Source organism: Microtus pennsylvanicus, chromosome 8 (assembly GCF_037038515.1).
Source record: "Microtus pennsylvanicus isolate mMicPen1 chromosome 8, mMicPen1.hap1, whole genome shotgun sequence".
Lineage (NCBI taxonomy): Eukaryota > Metazoa > Chordata > Mammalia > Rodentia > Cricetidae > Microtus > Microtus pennsylvanicus.
In genome coordinates, this window is record NC_134586.1 from 103,169,858 (window position 1) to 103,190,211 (window position 20,354).

At 43.4% G+C, this 20,354-nt stretch overlaps 1 protein-coding gene across 4 annotated transcripts in view; it reads right to left on the reverse strand.

Moving 5' to 3' along the window:
- Window positions 1-20,354, reverse strand: part of Sntg2 (syntrophin gamma 2) — a 199,956-nt gene that overhangs the window by 93,743 nt on the left and 85,859 nt on the right. For 3 of the 4 annotated variants that reach the window (XM_075982095.1, XM_075982097.1, XM_075982098.1), the window contains exons 5-8: window positions 20,217-20,260; window positions 20,072-20,113; window positions 9,612-9,699; window positions 2,452-2,543 (exon numbers count right to left, since the gene is read on the reverse strand). In XM_075982095.1, the coding sequence (XP_075838210.1) occupies window positions 2,452-2,543; window positions 9,612-9,699; window positions 20,072-20,113; window positions 20,217-20,260 (266 nt within the window). The remainder of the gene's footprint in view (window positions 1-2,451; window positions 2,544-9,611; window positions 9,700-20,071; window positions 20,114-20,216; window positions 20,261-20,354) is intronic. The other variant, XM_075982096.1, reaches the window with a different exon arrangement.

Below are 20,354 nucleotides of genomic sequence, written 5' to 3' on the forward strand. Positions count from 1 at the left end.
CAGCATCTGGACATCTGTGCGCTACGCCTCCAAACAAGACAGATTTTGGAAATGATCCTTATTAAAATATGGGCCTTAAATAAAAATTACAGTAATTTTAAATGTGAATTGATGCTGTAGGTTGAATATGAAATGCCCCTATAGGCTTCTACTTCAAATGTCAAGTCCCTAGCCTCTGGGCTATTTATAAAGGATCTGGAGTCTTTAGAGATGGGGTCCCCGGCAAGCTCTTTGAAGGTTACATCCTACAGTCTCTGTTTCTTGATCTTAATCGTGTAAGGAGCCCCTACCACTTGCACGGCTACCACAAACCCCTCTATGCCTTCCCATCAGGATGAGCTAAAATTCCTCAAAACTGTGAGCCAAATAAATCTTCTTTCCTTGGAACTACGTCTCTGAGGTATTTTGTCACAGTACAGGGAAAAGTAACTAATAAAATTTCTTAGACTATCATTATCTATATGACTTTCATGAATAGGTCTGATTTATGGGGAAAAAAGACACACATCTTTTGTATTTGTTTGAAAACAAATCCAATGTAGTATGAGGAAAGTATTTTTTTCCAGGAAGGTCTGTAAATAGAGATCAAGTATAGTCGTCTCTCAGGTTGGATCTCAGCACAAATACAATATAGACCTCTGAACTTTAAACTTCAAAAAGAGACTTACAAACAAATAGTCTTCAGGGTGCAGAGCTATAGGAGTGAGAGATGAGCCGCATCTAGACTTCAAAGTTTGTGCTGACTTCCCCAGTTTAGGAGGAACTATTTTTTTCTAAAGGAAGTGATTTTTAATAACCAGGTAATGAAGATTGCTGTCAGTATGTAATTTAAGGTAACTACTTGATGTCGGAGATGATGGGTTATTTTGACTGGAGCACTGCAGTCCCCTTTAAGAACGATTCATAGTAGATCTTACATATTTCTTATTTTGAAAACAGAGATTCCCCGCTTCGTCTCAGGGAAGAGGCGTGCCACCACTCCATCAATCTTGTCATTTTTCTCTCAGCTTTAGCGACTATGTTATGGCAAATTTTACAACGATAATTGTTCACCTCCTGGTTATATTGTCTGGTTGAATGTAATAACCATGCCACTGTCAGCCATAGCTCACTTCTTCCCTGCTCTTGTGATCCAGTGTGTCCAAACACGCATCAACCATGGCTTCCCAGATACAGGGAGAGTATGTTCCTTTCTGGGTGTCTTCTCTACCTTCAGGTGCATCTTGCAGGAAGCAGGACTAAGATGTGTATCTCAGGTCCTGTGTCACCGAGCAAAGCTTACAAGCCCCGAAGTATAGTCCACAGTGCAAGTGCTCTGTGGACACTCGTGGATTCTCTACTGTGAGCACAGACAAATAGCGCCTCATCATGATGGAAACACAGAACTGACTCTCTGAGCATCCCAGTTCACTGATTGCTCCTGCATCTAGGGTAATGCAGGACATCAGCCCCTAGAGCCATTTGCTTTTCTCTGCTGACTTGTCTCAACTGAACGTCAATATGTTACCCAGACTGACTTCATACTTCCAAGCTCAACAGATACTCTGCCCCTGCTTTCTAAGATGAGAGACGACAGGTGTGTGTCGTGCCTGAATCAACACTAATTTCTGAAGTCAAGTGAAGACCGGGAAAATGAGGGTGCTGTTTGTCTATGGACCCAAGACCAGGAGATGCGACCTGCGAGCATGCCGCTGATTCTCTGTTAGTTACAGAAGCCAAATTCTAAATTACCAAAAGCAATCAAACCGCTAAAGTGAGAAATTATGGTATTGTGAAATCACACAAACAAACCTGAATCTTTTCCCCTGAGTTCTCCCTGAACGCCAGGGTGGAAAAGGATCTACTATAAAATACACCCTAAAACCAACTGTGGGAAGCTAAGTCTCTGTTTCTCTGTGGGTAATGAGCCCACCTGCCCAGAAGGACGCTGATCCCAGCACTAGGAGGCAGACCCAGGGTAGCAGACTCTGGGGGCTGAGATCAGTTCTGGGATCTAAGGAATAGATAGGGCAAGTGAGGCACGGGATGGAGCCTCAGGGCAAACATACAGCGCTCATGCTTCCTTGATGTTTTCTAGGAATTTGGGGATAAATTCTCACTGTTACCCTGTCCTGTGAGTCTTCTGGAAATCTTGAGACCACAACAACTTGAGGCCCCATTGGTAAGGTTGCCCAAAACTCAGAGGTTACTTTGATTTCTACCTCAAAATGAAGAAAGGTGTTTACTTTCCTTGCAATTATGAGCTACTGGTTTAAGGTGTCTTCGTGGGTATAAGGATAAAGAGCCTATGTGGGAGTAAATTTTAATAGCACTGACTAATTCCTGTTTTCATTGCTTCTTCCAGAACATCTGCCTGTGCCTCTGCTGGATCACGGACAGGTTTGACCTCAACCCAGGGCCCTTGGGATTGAGGTTCCCAAGCTATGAGGTCAGGGGATTGCACGTGCTTACTGTGTGGCTGCAGTGTCCGTTCAGGTGCAGGCCACTGTCAAAGAGAGGCGATGAGGCCCTGCTGCTGTGGTCACTGGATGGCCCTGGGGACCCTGAAACGAAATGAGAGGCGATCACTCCAGATGCAGTGGTCAGCTACACCATACGTGACTGACTATATGAATGTGAGACAGCCAAGCACACCGCTGCAGCCAGCAGTCCGTTTCTAGGTCCCTCTCAGGGATGTGGAACTGAAGTTGGGGATGACTGTCTGTTCTACTTTATTAGCCAGAGGCCTTCCCTCCTTTCCTAGAACCTGGTTGCCCCATCAATGGCCCTAGTGCCATCATTTGCCTGTCATGTCATTGTGCACTCTCGGGATGCAGAGCAGGGCTGCATCTCCAAAAGGACCATGCGTCCTTAAGGTTTCTCATCCCACTTTCTTATTAGGGCATATTCCCTCAGAGCTTCTGCTAGTGAATGACACTGAGTTCTCTCGCTGCTGCAGACAGGCAGGATGAGTATGTAGACAGTGCAGGCCAAGAAGGGATAACCCGGCATCAGCCACACCACCTCCACCAATGCCGTCATCATCTATGAAGAACTGAGCTAAAACGCATTTGTGAATTGTTTACAAATGCAATGGATTCACTTGTAAAAAAATGTGGCACGTGGTGTCATTTGTTACCATCACTGTTAACAGGCTGGGTGACTGATAGATCTTCCTACTCCGTCCTTTGGCAGCTAAATGTCCCACTGTTATGCGAGATGATGTGACTCAGAAAGGTTTTCCTAGGGCTAACACGTAAAGGCTAACCATCCACATGTTTGACCCAGTCCAGAGAGAGCAGGTGCCCAATAACCTTAACTCTCTTTAAGAACAACCCTGTACCCAGCTTTCACACAAGTTCAGCAATCAAGCTAAGTTAGTAGCTTAATTAAGAATTGTTAAGTGAACCTTGAAGCCATTCCCAAGGCTTCAGGCCATTCACTCAAGGTCCCGAGGGCAACTCTAAGAAAAAGACTGTATTCTGCGACTGCTCTCAGCCCTGTTATTTTCTGCACAGACAGTAAGTGTGGGCAGATCATGCATGTCAGTTCTACCGTTTTTGTGGTGATGTCTCATAGAAGCAGATGACTAAGCACCATTGCCCGATGACCAGACTCTCAGAGAAACTGAACATCTGACATCACATAAGAAATCCCCCAGAATCCAGGAGCAGAGAGACGGACCTGAGGCTAAGCCTTCTGAGCCCTTGGAAAGCAAGCAGAGATGCCGAGGATAGCATAGCGGTGGGCTTATCACTGACTAGCTGAGAATCATGGTGAGGATTTAACACTATCAAGAGAATGAAGCAGGAAGGCAGGTCCTCTCCCTGTCAGCCACATGCAGGAAAGGACAGTGAGAAGGTAATCCTTCTCACTGTCCTGCAAGTCAGTGCTCGATCACGTCATCTCATTCCTAGAACTGAAATGAGCTGTCAGAGCTCCTCGGGGCATCTGGATAAGGGTGCCCAGGGACCAGAAGGCTCTGAGGATAACTGCTCATCTCCTGTCTACCTCTGCATCTCCCAACATGCAAAGCCCAGCAAGTCAAGGCCCCCAGCCCACCTACGTCATATCTGTTAGGACAAGTACTACAAAGCACTTCACCATAGCCCTACACGTGTTGGGAGACACAAGAACTCTCTGCCTTGATTTGAATGAACCATACTGACGAGTGAGCATCTCCCTGCTCATTTACTACCCCAGATACATACTGTTGTTACCTAGTGGAATCTAGCCCAGCCCAGGCTTTTGTTCCTTTCTATTACAGAGTGTTGTTTTTGCAAATAGCACATAGCCTGATATAGCCTGTTTCTTCTTCTTTTTTCCATGTACACTTTAGGATAGTCCATGCAATGTTTGTCAAAGTCTTTCATTTATTTCTAGAATTAACTTGTCATTATTTGCAATAAAGATGAAAACATTTCTAACTGCCTGTATACCCTCAAAAATCCCCCAGGTAATGCTTGTTGTTGCTCTGAGAAGCACATGATAAATGCCACCATAAGCACATGTCTGAAGAAGAAATGGATAGTAAGCTAATAAATTTAAGATTGATAGTCTTTTGTAGACATTGTATTTCTATGAACTAATTTCTCATGACTGTCAGCCTTTCTTCTGTACTTGCAAAGAAAAATTTGAATAGTTCCTATATTGCTTTGTTTACCACCAGAACATCCATGTTTAAAAGTTAGTAATTGTACTCTCCTTCCCTTCCTCCCTCCCTCCCTCTCTCTTTCTTTGTGTGTGTGTGTGTGTGTGTGTGTTGGGGGGAATGTGTTCATGTGTGAGCAAGTGCAAGTGAATGGAGAGCTACATGTACATGTGTGCACATGCATGTTGAAGTCAAAGGACCACTTCATCTGTCATTCCTCAGGTACTATCCACCTTGTATTTTGAATTGTGGTCTTTCACTGGCTTAAAGCTTATGAAGTAGGCTAGGGAAGCAACTGTGTCTTTCAACACCTGGCTGTTTTGATGTGGGTCCTGGAGGATGTTTTTAAGACAAGCACTTTATTGACTAAGCTATCACCTCAACCCAAGTATTAGCAATTATTAATTACATAAAGAGTTGTTCTTTAAAAAAACAAAAAATATATACAGTCAATACTTATAAAAACCCTTTCTGTCAAGGACTGGACTCTAATTTGTTCAAAGTTCTATGGCTACTTTGACTCGACTCAAAGCAGCAGATACATAGAGGGGAAGCATTCTGGAAGATGCTTGATGCTAAACATGGCATTACCATAGGACCCAGAATCCTCTTTTCTAGGTAGAGACTTAACAAAGATGTCTAAACAAAGCCGGCCGATGAATGTTCACAGCAGCAGAACTCATAACAGCCTAGAAATAGAAACACGGGTTCACTGGCTAAAGAGTGGATGGCGCGAGGCCCTACAACCATATAAAGCAGAGTTATGCAGCTTTCACAAATTCATGCTACCTCACCAGTTAACTTGGAAAGCAGCATGGCAAGTGGAAGCAACAGCAAGCCAAGGTCACAAACTGAATGACTACATTGATACACATTGCCAGAAAAGGCAAAGACACAGAGGCAGAAAGCAGTGGCTTTTAGTGGCTGGGGGAGGGGAATGGGGACCGAATGCCAGCTTCTGGAGGACCTCTGTTGAGCAGTAGAGTGTCAAGAAATTTAATCAGTGGTGATGGTGTATATCACAGTGAAACACTGCATTAATGTGCAAAGTCTATCTGTACAAAAACACCAAGTGTCTGAGAGTCTGAAAAACATACACAGGTCTGTTCACTCAATCTCACTGGGTACTTATTTTCCCATTAATATCAATTTAAGAAATGCTGAAATGGACAATTTTTTTTTACTGGTGGTATATTTTTATACATCGGCAATCATCTCTGTGGGACAGATGTGGCTTCAGAAAAACAAGCACCCCAAAAGAATCTACTCAGGCAGAAACAATTTTACCCCAGTGATGTGGATTCACCAGAGGTCATTTCACGTGGATTCATGTAATGATTATGGCCCCTGTGTTTAAATTTTTATAGATACTAGGATTTAACTGTTTTATAAGAAACCAAATACAAGGAGAATGGGCATTTATACAATTAATGGAGAACTCGGCATCTATCTCTGGAGCTCTGCTTTGCCCCTGAGCAATGGGGCTCATCAGAGTTCAGGGTGGATCTAGCCACAATGGCTGAGCTCTGCACTGGGGTTTCTAGACAACCAAAAGCTACAGGCAAAACTGTCAGATTCCAGTCAAGCATGTAAATGCAGTTACTTGAAGGTTCCTGGGTTTTAAGAGCTCTTTTGAGGAAAATGCCAGCTTCAGAGCTGTGGTGACCCTTCCTTTCCAAGAAACAGATGTTGAAATCCTTGTAGCCGTCGGTTCTACAGCTCCTATCATCCCAGTGTTGGAAGCTACCAAACACCATCTCTCTTTTCCCAGAAACGTTACTGACCTCTGATGGAAGGTGGGGATAGCTGTGTAAGTGTCCTGTTGTCTTTGCCATTCATGCCAGGCTATACCCATACCACCCCCCCCACCTTTGAATCTCACTGCAAAGGCTGAGACTCACGAGCACAGTTAGGCTTACGCAGGAGGTGACAAACATTCACCTAGAGGAAAGGTAGGCTGCTCTACACAAGGCTCTACTTATGTAAGAATAAGATAGAAACGTGTTTAGCATCACCACCAACCTCCTATATCCTGGGGAACAGGGCTGGGGTTGAGCACAGACTCCCTTTTACAGAGTGTTAAAAGCCCCCATCCCTTCCAATTAGGAAATTTCTACCATTCTTATATGGTTAGGATACATGGCTTCAAAGGCTGTGTACTGAAAGGCATGGTCTCAGGCTACTGATAGGCAGAGTCACTGTTAAGAAGTGGCATTTACACAGAGAGTCTAAATGGAAGGTATCAAATACCTCCTCTCAGAGCTTACGGAACCCCCTGGAAGAGGAGGCAGGAATGTGTAAGAGCCAGAGGGATGGAGGAAACCAGGAGAATAAGGCTCTCTAAGTCAACCAAGCAAGGTGAATATGAGCTCACAGTCCCTGGAGCAGAAAGACGGGGACTGCACAGCCTGTAACGAAGTCCTCTACATATGTACAATAGCCTTCAGCTTGGTGTTTCTGTGGGACTCCTACGTGTGTGAATGAGTGGGTCACTGACTTTTGTGTCTGCTCCTGGGACTCTTTTCCTTATTAGGTTGTCATGTTCAACTTCAAGATGATATCTTTTTTCCTTTGTTTTATTTTGTCAAAAAATCTTAGCCAAAAGAGAAAAAGAAGTGCCACTTAGTGGGAAGAAATGCAGTGACCTGCCCTTGGCACCCTAGGTCCTCCTGCAGTGACTCTCTCTTTGCCTCCTGGTCACCAAAGTAAGCAGCTGCTTCCACCATGCATCCCTGCTGTGGTACGCTGGGCTCCCGTAGGCCTGAAGCCACAGGGTCAACTGGCAATGAACTGAAATCTCCAACCACGATCAGACAAAGGAGAACCCCTCCATAGGGCTAGTCTCCCCAGTGTTTTATCATAGCCATAGGGTACTGAGAAGCATATGCCTCTTCTTTAACTGTCCCACTCCACCCAGAATTCCAGAGAGGGCAGACATTTTCTTTCCCTGATGACCCATGTGTCCCTACATCCATAGCAATGGGACAGCTCATTCTTGTACTCCACTCTGCTGGCCACACCTTCCACTTCACACCCTGTTACAGAACCTCAGTCTGCAGTCAATGGGCCATGTTTCCCGACTCAGCTTTTCCAACTACCAAGACCTGCTCTTGACCTCACTCTGAGTTGGGAGAATTGGTCAAGAAGAGAAAATGTTGAAACATATTATTTATTACTCTCTCCTCATTTTCTATATCTGTCTTCTTTTATCAATCTACTGTGTTCTTGTTCCCTTTCTGTGTGTGTCTCTCTCTCCTCCCCTCATTTAACATCGTTATTTCTTCCATTTCAAACCTCCCTGGTACACTGCTAGAATATTGAGTCCTCATGCCCTTCCCACACCATCTAAGCGACTTGTAGAAGAGCACTCATGCTGACGTGTGGTAACACAGGGAAGCTGGAGTCCACTGGTATCTCTCTCTGAGTGATTGATCACAGCAACACCACATCCCTGTCTCTGTGCCCATGGGAGCATTCTTAGCATCCCTTGTGAATTCCACAAAAAACTGTCACTTCCTTCTCGTCTTTGACCTGGTTTTGATATCGACTTTTCTTACGCTGGGATCTTCCCACCTACACATGAAACCCTTCCATGTCATCCTTGGCTTCTAAAGAACTTGTCACCTACTGCTTTCCCTCCATTTCACAGGGATGTGGCCCCAGGAACACAGGGCATGTAGCCACTTTGATCTAGGTGTCTGCACATAGGGTACCAATTACTCTCAGGTAACCATTCTTATCTACGTGTCTGCACATAGGGTGCCAAAGAGTGAATATCATGATCACTCCCTGTGGTCTCTTGGATATGGCAGGCTCAAAGGTCCCAGAGAGAAGAGAATAGAAGGAAGGTCTAAATCTAATGGCTCTTACGACAGAGCATGAAATGGATGCATGGTCAGAGTCTACAGCTGAGCAGGTCTCAGCACCCAGCAGCACCCAGGCCACTTCCACAGTAAATAAGGGAGACACTAACAAGAGGGTTACAATGATGAGCCAGGAGGAGGGTGAGCATGCAGGACAGAGCAGGGAGAAGGAGCCATTCTTTCCTGCAGGAAGAGGATGGAGAAAAGCGTCAGTCAGGACAGCAAAGGAAGGCAGGCTCCTGTGGCTGTCAGCTCTTCCTGTGCTACAGAAAGTTAGCTCTATGGAGGCTGAGCCCTGCATTGCAGACTTTTACTAGAAGACAGCTTCCAGGAGAGGGCCCACTGATATCCAAAATAAGGACAGGACCTTCTGTTAAATGTGACGGCTCTGGAGAGTACGTTAAAGACACAAACAACGGTCAGTGAAGTGCTTTCCTAGGCTGGATATTTGATTTGGCACAGTCTGGCTGGATCAAGTACAGCAGAGTCTCACAAGCTTTGCCCCATCTGAAGCTCGCATCAGCATGAGAGGACTGATGGGGCCCCATTGCATGTGTGACCATGAAGTTTCACCATCCCAGGCTCATGGACTATCTCCGTAGACCTTCAGCACTGTGTACTCCTGACGAAAGTCAGTGTTCTCTCTGCTCTCCAACACCTTTATACATTGCCCTAGTGATTCTTACTTATTAAGGACTGAATACTTAATATGAGGTCAATCTGGATATTATAAATACAAACTACTCTACATAGATGTGCATGAACATGTGTGTAGGTAACTGTGTGTGCATGTATATGTCAGTATGTGCTTGTGAGTATGTTATATGTGTATGAGTCTGTGCATGTATGTATGCTAGTGTATGTATGTGAGCGCATGTTAGTGTGTGCTGTGTTTGCAAACACAATAGCAGGGACTTCATGTGAAGGAAGGGTTATTTTTGATTATGATGTCTGGAGTGTCTTAAGACCCTGTTGTGTTCCTCTGTCTAAATCAATCTTCTCTCTGAGCATGCGCTTAGTAAATAATTTATTCCCGCTGTGCCAAAACATGTGTATAAATAATGTAGAAAGGAAGAGAACCCCATAACACCCTAAAAATCTCTCCCCTTCCTACTTACCTAATGGTAGCTTCAGAAACGAGGGCGCTTCCCTGAGATACTCAACAGTGATGGTGACGTCATCGCCAGCGTTTCTCAGAAGGTGCACCTGTTCAGAGGGCGAGAACAGCACTTCGCCATCACAGAAGAAACAGATGTAAGTGAAAAATAAAGTCCATGTGGATCTTTCCTGCTCTCTAAGGACTCATTTCAGAGTTTCCTCTGAGACACGGACACTCGGTTAGACTAACACGGGATAGAGACAATTGGCTAGGTAGAGCTAAGAGTGAGAGCATTTGTGCTTCATTCATGAAAGCATGGACATCAAAGCATCCTTGTTTCTTCACGTTATGACCAATGGTTTAACCCACCAGAAAGTAAGATCCCATGCACAAGAACTCAATTTGCTGGTACGTAGTCGAATGTCAGACACTGGCAAAAGTCACTCCAGCTGCGTAACTTACATAACCATATGATTCAAAGGTCAAATATCACCTTAACTTGGGAAAATGATAGGTATCATTAGTTCTGATGTGAAAGTCTCCATTCAAATCTGAAATTATTCACCAGAGTCACACATCCCATGTCCATTTCTTTCCTGAGGGAACCTAGAGTCAGCTTTCTGTACACTGTGTATCTGTTGTTAAAGTGGATTTTATTAAAACACTATTGGTCTACACGCTATAAATCTATTTATTAGCACTGATTGGGGCCCCATCACGTATGCAACCATGAAGTTTCACCATCCTAGGCTCATCAGTGTCTCCTTGGACCTTCGCCACTGTGTACTCCTGACAAAACTCGGTGTTCTCTCTGTTCTCCAATGTCATTATACGTCACCCTCAGCAGTTCTTGCTTAGACAGGTATGGTGTGGAATGTTGGTGTAAACTCTTAGTGGAGCAGGGGAATGAACCTAAGTGTGAAGAGACACAGTGGAAGGTTCTCTGGCCCCTAGCACCAACATTCTTCTATGTACTTCATGGTCACGGCTGCCTGTTTAACAGCTTCATCTGTCCACACCCTCTGAGTTGACCAGATCTTGGTTTTGCCAGACCTTCTATAAAAGACCAGACATTCCCTATGCTGAACAGAGCCTGCTTTAGGCCACCTCCTTGACATGATGGTTCCACCATGTCCTTAGGCCTTTACTGGATTGCTTTTCCATTGGGATTGCTGAAGCCCCGCCTCCACTCTATCTACTCTCGTCAAGTCAAGGATTTTGGATGCCCCTCCCCTTATCGTGGTCACTAGTGACCAGGTGCTGACAGTATCCTCACTGCAGATATGTCACGTGTCTGTTCTCCATGTAGCCATGTGGTCCTGAGGATTAGCTTGCCTTATACTTTCCAAGGTTCCATCCTAGGGTGAGGCTGAGCCAACCTGATCCCATCACCCCACAGCACTTCTTTACCTGCTGCTCAGAGAGGGTACACAAACCGAGCAAAGAGAGGGACATATCACCCCTCACACACACATGTGACATCCCCTAATATCTAGTCTCTGGCTTCAAAGTGGGTGAGAAATGCACAATTTATCTGCCCCATCTCTCTTTAGCAAAGGGCTGGACTTGTAAATCTCACCCGAGGGTGCCTTAATTCTGAACGCCAGATGCTTAACAGTGGGCAGGGGATGGCCACACAAAATCTTCTGAGTGGACAGTCACTGCAACACTCTGTGTTCCAAGAGCCCAGTGTAGGTTAGTCACAAAGAACAGAGACAGAAATTGTTGAGAGGTGTGAAACCCAGGTTGCCACAGCTCAAACCGCTCTGTCTACTCTACACAGCATAGTCAGGTTACAATGGTCCTGTAGATCTGCATCTTGGTCAGTTGTTCTCTCTCTCTCTTTCTGTATGTGTGTGTGTGTGTGTGCATGTTCCCTAATGAATTATTAAATAAAATGAAATTTAAAACTCTTTAATGAATTTTAGAGCCCTTCAGCAGAACAAGTGTGGCTTGAAGCATTAAAATCTGTGATTGCATATGATCACATTCATATGTATCTTGATAGATGATTTTGTTTGAGAGCTAAAGGGCCATATGGAAGGGCGCAGCCTGAAATGGTCAAGAACTTTATTTTAATTAAAGGGCAGAGACATTTGGTTATTTCTTAAGTCTCAAAATGCTCACATTTCTATGATCTTTTCGGATAATATTATGGTGAGACATAGGTCTCGACTCACTAGCGATCGTTTTCTTCTAAGTCAAAGCCTGTGTGTGGATCAAGAGAAAAATGGAATTAGCTGTGGATGCTGCCATCTTCTCAATGGCCTGCAGCTCTTCATCCCTTGGCAGATCACAGCCTTGCACTGACAGGAGCTCGAAGTCGCAACTTCTGCCAGCAGCAACCACTGCTGCCTTTTGTAATTGTTTCTGTTCCCTGGAGACAGCTGCTTCGAGCTCCATCTCTGATCGCAATACCTATCTTTCCAGGCCCACTGGTACAGGCTGCTGTTCTCACCTCTGATTTCCAGCCACGTCCTTATATGTATGCCTTCTTATAAAGGATTCCACATCTTCATTTGCCTATGCTTCTCTGCCACCCGAAACATTCCCTACATGTGATTACCTAGAGCCACCTTTCTAGATTATCCAGACCCACAGCAAACCGACACCAGAAATTTCCTTCTCGGGGTCTGGATCCTGGAGTTGGCAGTCTGAGCCCAGCGTGTTGGGAGGGTTGATTCCCATGCCACACTTGCTATCTTATAGCAGGAGAACATCATGATCTTATGGTCACCTCACAAGGGCCCCACCTCGCAGGGGACACAAGTACTCTGCCTGTAGGCAAGGACTGATGAGAACCCAAGCAAGGACTCTAGGGCCTCAGATCTGTAGAGACCCCCAGATTCCTGGGGACATAAGTAGGTGCTTGGTGTGGGTAGACACGAGGCAGTTTCAGAAGAGTAACTGCACAATTTTAGATACAAAATGATTTAAAATGCAGTGAAAGAATGCATATTTTCACCATCATTCCCGTCTCAACCTTTCAGGCCAATGTAAAGATGCTTTTATTTTCCCAGTAAGTCATCGTCAAGGCCTGTCTCTGATCTCAAGGGAGATTTGGCTTTACCTGTAAAAATTCATTGGTTCCCCCCATTTGTCTGGTGACCACCCAAGTGGACCCGCCAATACCTGTGCCATGTAGGAATGACATACCATGAGATTATTCACAGTGCTGTCTCAGTTCTCACATTCATGGATACATGCCCTGAACTCTGGTGAAGCATCACATGCTGATGGGTTTCTGGCTTTTCTTAGACTGTGTCTGATTCAGGAACAGTCCAGATTTGGGTTTGTAGAGTGTGTCTGTCACTAGGGTCTTCTCACTGATGCTTGGTTCAGAGGCTTTGCCTGCCGTCTTCAAAGCAGGAATCCAGCTAACAACAGCTGTGATTAACTGGGCTTCCCTCCGTGTCTCATATTTTCTTTTTTATAAACTTGGTCCTTCATCTTTGCCACCTCCTTGTTTAAATTCCTGTGTTAGTCCTGCTTTAAATCTCCAATGCGGAAAATAGATTCTTAAAAAAAAAACTTTCTTGCATGTTTAAAAGCTGCTACCTACCCAGAGGTATCATTTAGTCATGTCTCATAATTCTGCCATGAGAAATCTTTCAGTATTGTTCATGTTATTTTCTATGATTAAAAAATCTTTTTATATATGTTTGTTTCAACAGTTTATAGTATAGAAATGTGAAAACCTTTCAAAGAAGGATCATTTTGTTAGTTGGTTAGGTTTTTGTTTGTTTGTTTGATACAGGATTTCTCTTTGTAGCTCTGCCTGTCCTAAAAGTCTCTCTGTAGTTCAGGCTGGCTTCAAGCTCAGAGATCCATCTGCTTCTGCCTCCTGAGTGCTGGGATTAAAGGTGTTTGCTACCACCACCCAACAAAGGATCATTTTGTTGGCTGTGAAAAAAAAATCTATGCTAGGATTCCTTTGGGGGCTTAAAGTACTTCCATGTATTCTTAGTAACATTTGTACGAACAATGGAAGATTTTCTGTTGAAAAAAAAATGGGAAACAGGTAAATTAATTTAAAAAATAGCTATGTCCAAATGTGTGTATATGTGTATTAGTGTGTGTTAGTGTAAGTGTATGTACAAGGATCTACGTGCATAAGCATGAGTCCATGTGTGGAGATGTGTGTATGTAAGTATGAGTGTGTGTATGTATTCACCAAAAAAATTTACATCCTGACTAACTACGACAACTAAACTTTTAGTCTCTTCCATTTGTTGCCTCTAGCATTGCAAAGACTTCATAACATCTGTAGAAGAGGCAGAAGGGGCATCCATGATACTGTTCCCTTCATTCTGAGTACAGGACCAGATTGCCACAAGGTCTGGAAGATTCTATCACCCAAAGAGACAAAGCTCCATGGAGTCTCACTGGATAATACCCTAGCTCCCTTCATTGTAAACACATCACATTCTTGCTGGCAGAGCCCAGTGGACTGACCTGGATTTGAGCATCTCCCCTTTACCAGTGGTCAGTGCTCTTTGAGCACAGAAACCGAGGGTTGGAGCCTTACAGACATGAGAGCCGCATGCCAGCTTGGACCACAGCTGAATGCAAAGCCAGACTTCGAGCATCTCGCTCATCTTCACTCTGCACATCTGAGTGTGTGAAGGGCATGCTCACTGTGACCTGGCTACAAATTCTCCAATGATCCCACTTGCCAAGCTGATTAATTTCAGCCTAATTTCAACTTAAATTGAATTTATTTAAATTCAATCTTTTCTGCTCTCCCTCCCCCAATTGAGACACTAAAGTGACCCTGGCTATATAACCCAGTCAAAGAAAATACCTCGGATTCATCCTACTCTGAAATAGTGGCTGTGAGCATCTAGGCTCTCAGTAATACAGATGCTACAGAATCTAGCCCATTTTCTTTCCCAAGATGACGCCTCTCCTGCCTCCCCTAGCATCCAACACCATGCCCCTTCTTTTTACTCATTGGGCTGCCATGGAGATCTTTATCCCACGCGTATGTGAAAGCTGTGCCTATGTTCCCACCACCAGACTCGACACCTTGGTCTGGCTTCACTCTGTCCACCCATTGTTCTCAGAGGACAACCTGCCTTGGCTTCGTCTCCCACTGAGTCAAGCGTCAGCTTTCTGAAGACTGCACCATTCTACTCCATCCCTCAACACATTCATTCCATGCTGAGCTCCTCCCCCGGAATAGCACTACGTCAAAGAACCTTGAGGCAGAGAAACAGGCTCCAAGGTGTGTTCCCTACACACCCGTGGCATTTCTCCTCTTCTGTCCACAGCAAAACGCTGTTAAAATTTCGCTTGCCCTCTAATTCCTCATGTCTGCCCTCTCAGATCTCCCCACTATATCTAGTCTAGCCAAGTAGAATTCCTAACCCTCGGCTCATGTAAGTTGACCTACCAGACACCTTCAACCTGGTCGATCCCTGCTCCTTCCCGATCAGTTACTTCCTGTGTGTTCCAGTACCTGGCTTCTCATCTGTCTGCCTGGCTACCTCTGCTGTCAGTGCTGACTTGTGAATTCATGCAGCCTGAAGTCCTTGGGTGCTTCACCCTAGCAACCCTTGCTTTCCAAATACTCACTGCCAAGCCCTGACTTTCAAAAACAGACATACACTTGATGTTTTCATTTCCCACCTCACGGCAATATTTCTCTGCAAAGCCCTTTCTTCAAACACACACTTCTAGTCAAGTGGATATCTCCCTGAAGCCCAGTCCAACAGCAAGTGAAACGTGGCTATGGCTGAGACATCCTCCCGCCGCACCACTGTGGGACTTGACTGACATAAACACTGGAACCCAGGGCTCTCAGCCAGGGGTCTGTTACCCTGAAACTCACCCTGCCCTTAAATTTTGGACCTACTATCTTAAGAGTTTCATGTGATCATGGGAGTGCATGGGAGCAGTATGTATAAGCTTGTGTATGTGTGTACAAATTTGTGTTGGCAGGGAGGAAAGAGGCGGCACCGAGCTTCTGAGAAAATAGGGTAATGCATTTTTCATACAGGGAAATGCAATCTAATTTCCATTTAATGCTCCAGGGTTTTAATTTTGATCAGGTGTTAGATTGACCAGAGCATCAGAGAATGTCTCTGTTTCTTTTGTATGATCTCTTTGTTTTACTGACTCGCTTAGCTTTACAGTCTGAACAATAGTTCTCAATGCATCTATAAAAGTTAATGTTTTGTAATTTAATTTTCTAATTTAAGTCTGTATTATCTATCAATCAATCAACCTACCTACCGACCTACCTACCTATCTATCCATCTATTGATTTTTGAGACAGGGTTTCTCTGTGTAGTCCTGGCTGTCCTGGAACTCACTCTGTAGATCAGTCTGGCCTAGAACTCAAAACTTCACCTAAAGGCATGCACTGCCATCCCCAGCTATATGTAATCGATCTTACTGAACATCCACCTATCCATCTGTGCATCCCTCTATCTAGAGAGACATTTACTCTCCTCCCCACTGCTAAGAAGTCTTGCCAAGATTTGCACACCCTACAGTGTGCTGTGTGCTGTGTGGTTTGCTGCTGCTGCTCTTGGTGTGACCAGTTCTGGACTGTCTGATGCTCCCAAACTTTCAGGTACCCTCCCACACATCCCACTGCTTTGCAGCCATTTCTTTTAAGGGAAATATTCTCTCCTGGGGAAGAAGGAAGCTCTCAGACTCAGGAAACAAAGAAATCTTACAAGGCCCAGCAAGTTCAGAAAGGGACATGATTCAAAGTCCTGTCTCCAAGGCTGTAGTAAAGGGAGAAGATCTCTCTGGATGAGCTGACTGCAGATTGGGCACATCTGGTTTAGGAGTCACTGCCCATGCTGAGGTGGGCCTTACATGTGGCAGATGAACCTTGAACTACTCATGTTCTTTTAAGTAACCCAAATAAACTCATCGGCTCACCAACAAGACAGGTGAAAGAATTTTTGGGGTATGTCATGGCTAAGGAGAACAGATGTCTGTTCATGTCTTCCTTAACAGAACAAAGAAACAAACAGAAATCAGTTATACAACAGCCTTTCCCTGTGTTTTCAGTTGGGTTTCCTGTGGATTCAGCCACCCTCCTTCCCACTAGTTCAAGAAATCTTCCAAGATCCCGCTGCAACTGTGAAAATTTCCTGGTTTTGTTTAAATATAAATAAGATATAGTTAAAAAGTACCTTGAGTGATTTCACATCAGAACCAAGATTAGACCATTGTCATAACTAGTTTCTAGGATTTACTTAGCTTTTTTTTTTATTACCCTTGCTTATTTTAAACACAGGCCTCTACTTAGAAGCCACATGCTTGCTACAGCTACATCCTTGTTTTAGTAGCTACTCTAGCTGCTGCAGGCATAGGGGGTCCTACATTCTTAACCGTGTAGGGAAACAGATAAAATTTTAACATCCACCGGTGTTTGTTGCTTTCAATCAGATGCATTTTACTGCTTGATTTAGCTACCGTGTCTAAACAGATTATAAGTAAAACGTGAACAAATTCGAGCAACAGGAAAATCAAATATCTGACTTCTATGAATAATCATATAACTACATCACACCATTTCAATCTACTCATGTATGTGGACAATTGAATTTTAATCACCTAAGAAGGCATCCTTTAGAGTGTTCATCATTATTAGACATGAAATAACTCCATTTGTACATTTTAATATTTGGATTTATATTTTTAATTTCATATTTTCTTTACAACTCAAAGTAGCAGGTCCTCTTCTGATCAACTGAACAAAGATGGAACAGTTTGCAAGTGTGGCTATTTTCCTTTGCATATTTCAGCACTGCCGTTACAAACTCTGGCTATTCATAGCTGTCTGTAATGGTTAATTTGTGAGTCAATCTTGCCGGGCAACACCCAGTTACTCAATTAAATATTAATCTAGGTGTCACTAGGACAGGTTCTGCAGATGTGGTTGGCATCCATCCTCAGCTGACTCATGACAGTCTCCTATATAACAAGAATGGATTGAGCATAGAATCTGTTGAACCTCCTGGTTTTTAAAAGGTTTATCCAAGGAGGAAATTCTACCTATGACCGAGGATTGGCTTCTCCCAGCATTTTCAAAAACATGTCATTTGCTACATATTTACAGAATACACAGTTGCACATATATTATATGCTTGCACACAGAAGCAAGGCTGTTCATGGTGTAGTACCCATAACTACATAGCTGTGACTGGAATGAAGTCTCTTCAATGTTAGTAGCTGCTTCAAAGCATCTGTGTCTGGATCCAAGTCTCCCTGAGCAGTTGTAAGATATTTAAAGCAGCCAGTTATCTTGATTATAGCTGGAGGAATAGTGAGAAACATGGCTGCATGATTGACAGCTTTCTCCTTTCTTTCTGCTTGCTTGCTCTTTCTTTCTTTCTTTCTTTCTTTCTTTCTTTCTTTCTTTCTTTCTTCCTTCCTTTCTTAACTTTTTCATTATTTCCCATGTTCCATTTCAATAACTTCCAGCTTGATTTTCATTATTTTAATTCTTCAGGAAAACAGCAGCTCATTTTATAATTCTTTCAAATTTATTTTTAGCTGATAAATAAAAAGCTATTAACACGGACTCAAGCCTGAATGATGACAACCATCGGTTTTCTTTCTCTGAGAGGCCACATATCTCGGAGTCTGGACAATGGGAGTATGGACAGCTTGCTGTCTCCCACAGCTACTGCAACACTACACAGCTCTACAGTGGTAAAAAAGGGAAACTATCTGCTAAATCACATATTTATATATTTAAATTTTTATCAATCCCAACTCATAGATTTTTCAAATCAGCAGACGAAGATTCTTTTTTGTAGACATGTCACCTTGCAGATAGGTTTACATTAGAAAGATTATTTACTCTGAGCATAACTGACAATTTTTCTTTAAGAACTTAAACCAGAATTTATTGTAAGATTAGGAGGGCAAAACTGCAATGTATGATGTCTTTCACAAATGGGACAACTCTACAAAATTTAAAATCATGACAAAATAAGGTTACATATGTAATTAACAGTGCTCCTATAACTTACTTTGTATCACAAAATAATGTAGACATAAAATTAGATAAAGTATATTAGTGACAAATACTTCTTGGCTATAACAATATTTATAAAATCTTCATGTCATTTACTGAAGAAATTGTTTCTTGGGTAAATACTTTTAATTCTATTTACAATACTACCAGTGTTAAAAAGTGCATAGCCTTTATTTCAATTACATTTTCTCACCATTAAACTATCACACTTTGCAGAAGAAAGACAAACAACATTGTTAATTAGTAAGCCTGGAAACCTAATAACGAGTATGTTTCCCCCAAGTGATCTTAACTCCCAACGGTACATCTCTACGGACCAAGAAGCATATGCACCCATTTGTGAATCTCCCTCTAGCTTGGCACACAGGAAGCAGCAATAAATACGCCCTGAGTGAGGAAATTAATAAATAAATGAGTTGCTTGTGCCAAGCAGGTCATCATATGGGCACAAATCACTCCAAATACTCAGCTGGTTTCATGGGAACTCAGCTCTGGGCAGAGAGGGGACTCTGCATTAATTCAGAAGAGTTGACTTACCAGAGAAGCACTGCTGAGTGAAAGGGACGAAAGGAAGAATGCCCATTAGAGATGCTAACTAATTAAGAGCCTATTTGAGTTTCACAGTTGCACAGAATGAGACATGAATGGGGGTCTCCTCTAATCTCATCCTGCCTCCTGTTTCAATAACTCTCTGCTTCTCCTCCTTGCTGTTTTGCACCTCATTCCTGCTCAACCCCTGTGCACGTAGCCTGCCCTGCAAGCACCTCACTCCCCTCCTTCCTCATATTGTTTCTCAAGATTCAGCTTTAATGGAATCTCCATAATGTTCTCTCTCTCACACAGCAACTAGGACCCTTACTACACAGGCACCATAGTACCAGATTCTCTGCACTGTGGGGCTCTCTCTCTCTGCCCCAAAACTAGAGTTGATGCTTCAGGATGAGGTATCTCTTCCATCCTTATTGTCTTTTTAACCTAACTAGACCTGATCCCATTTCTTGGAGGTGAACTGTTTACAAATAACTTTGACCCATGTTATCTTAAGCAACCACCAAATGTGCCTATCAGTTGACCTGTCCACATGTATATTTTACACACTAAGATGCTGGGGGAGCCAATGTGTCAGAAACTGAAGACTCCTGACAGTGAGGGCTTATGGGGTACAAAGACCTGGGAGGGAAATCTGGTAGAGTCTACTTTTTGTCCTGAGGTGGCCCTCTAGGCAATGCAGTAAGTCAAATGCTTCCTGAATGTCTATGCCCTCAAATTTAAAATGGGAAAAATCTAATGTATTTTCTTCAGCGCTTGTGAAGACCTTCCGGTCCGGGTGTGCTGTAATTAGCTAACACACGTGCTCCTTTTCAATTCTAAGATTGGGTCTATGAACACTTTCAGATAAATGTAAGATAACAGAAAAAAATATTTAGAAGAAAGTAACACAAAAATAGACCCCTTCCCCATGTAAGACTTACCACTTCTTCATGAGTTGAATTTTCTACATTAATGCCATTCACCTGAACAATGACAAATGAACAATTTTGAGGATAATGGCTGACGAGAATAAGTTTAGAATTTAAAGATGCAATTGAGTTAAGGATTAACATTTATCATACTGACCTGTAGCACAGCATCTCCTACGAACAACATCTCTGTCTGGTCAGCTGCAGGGTTACAAAAGCAGCAATATCGTTAAGGGGCTCTTAGCAACCTTTCTTCACAGAAGTCTTTAGCTGGCATTGTATTTGCACAAACAGA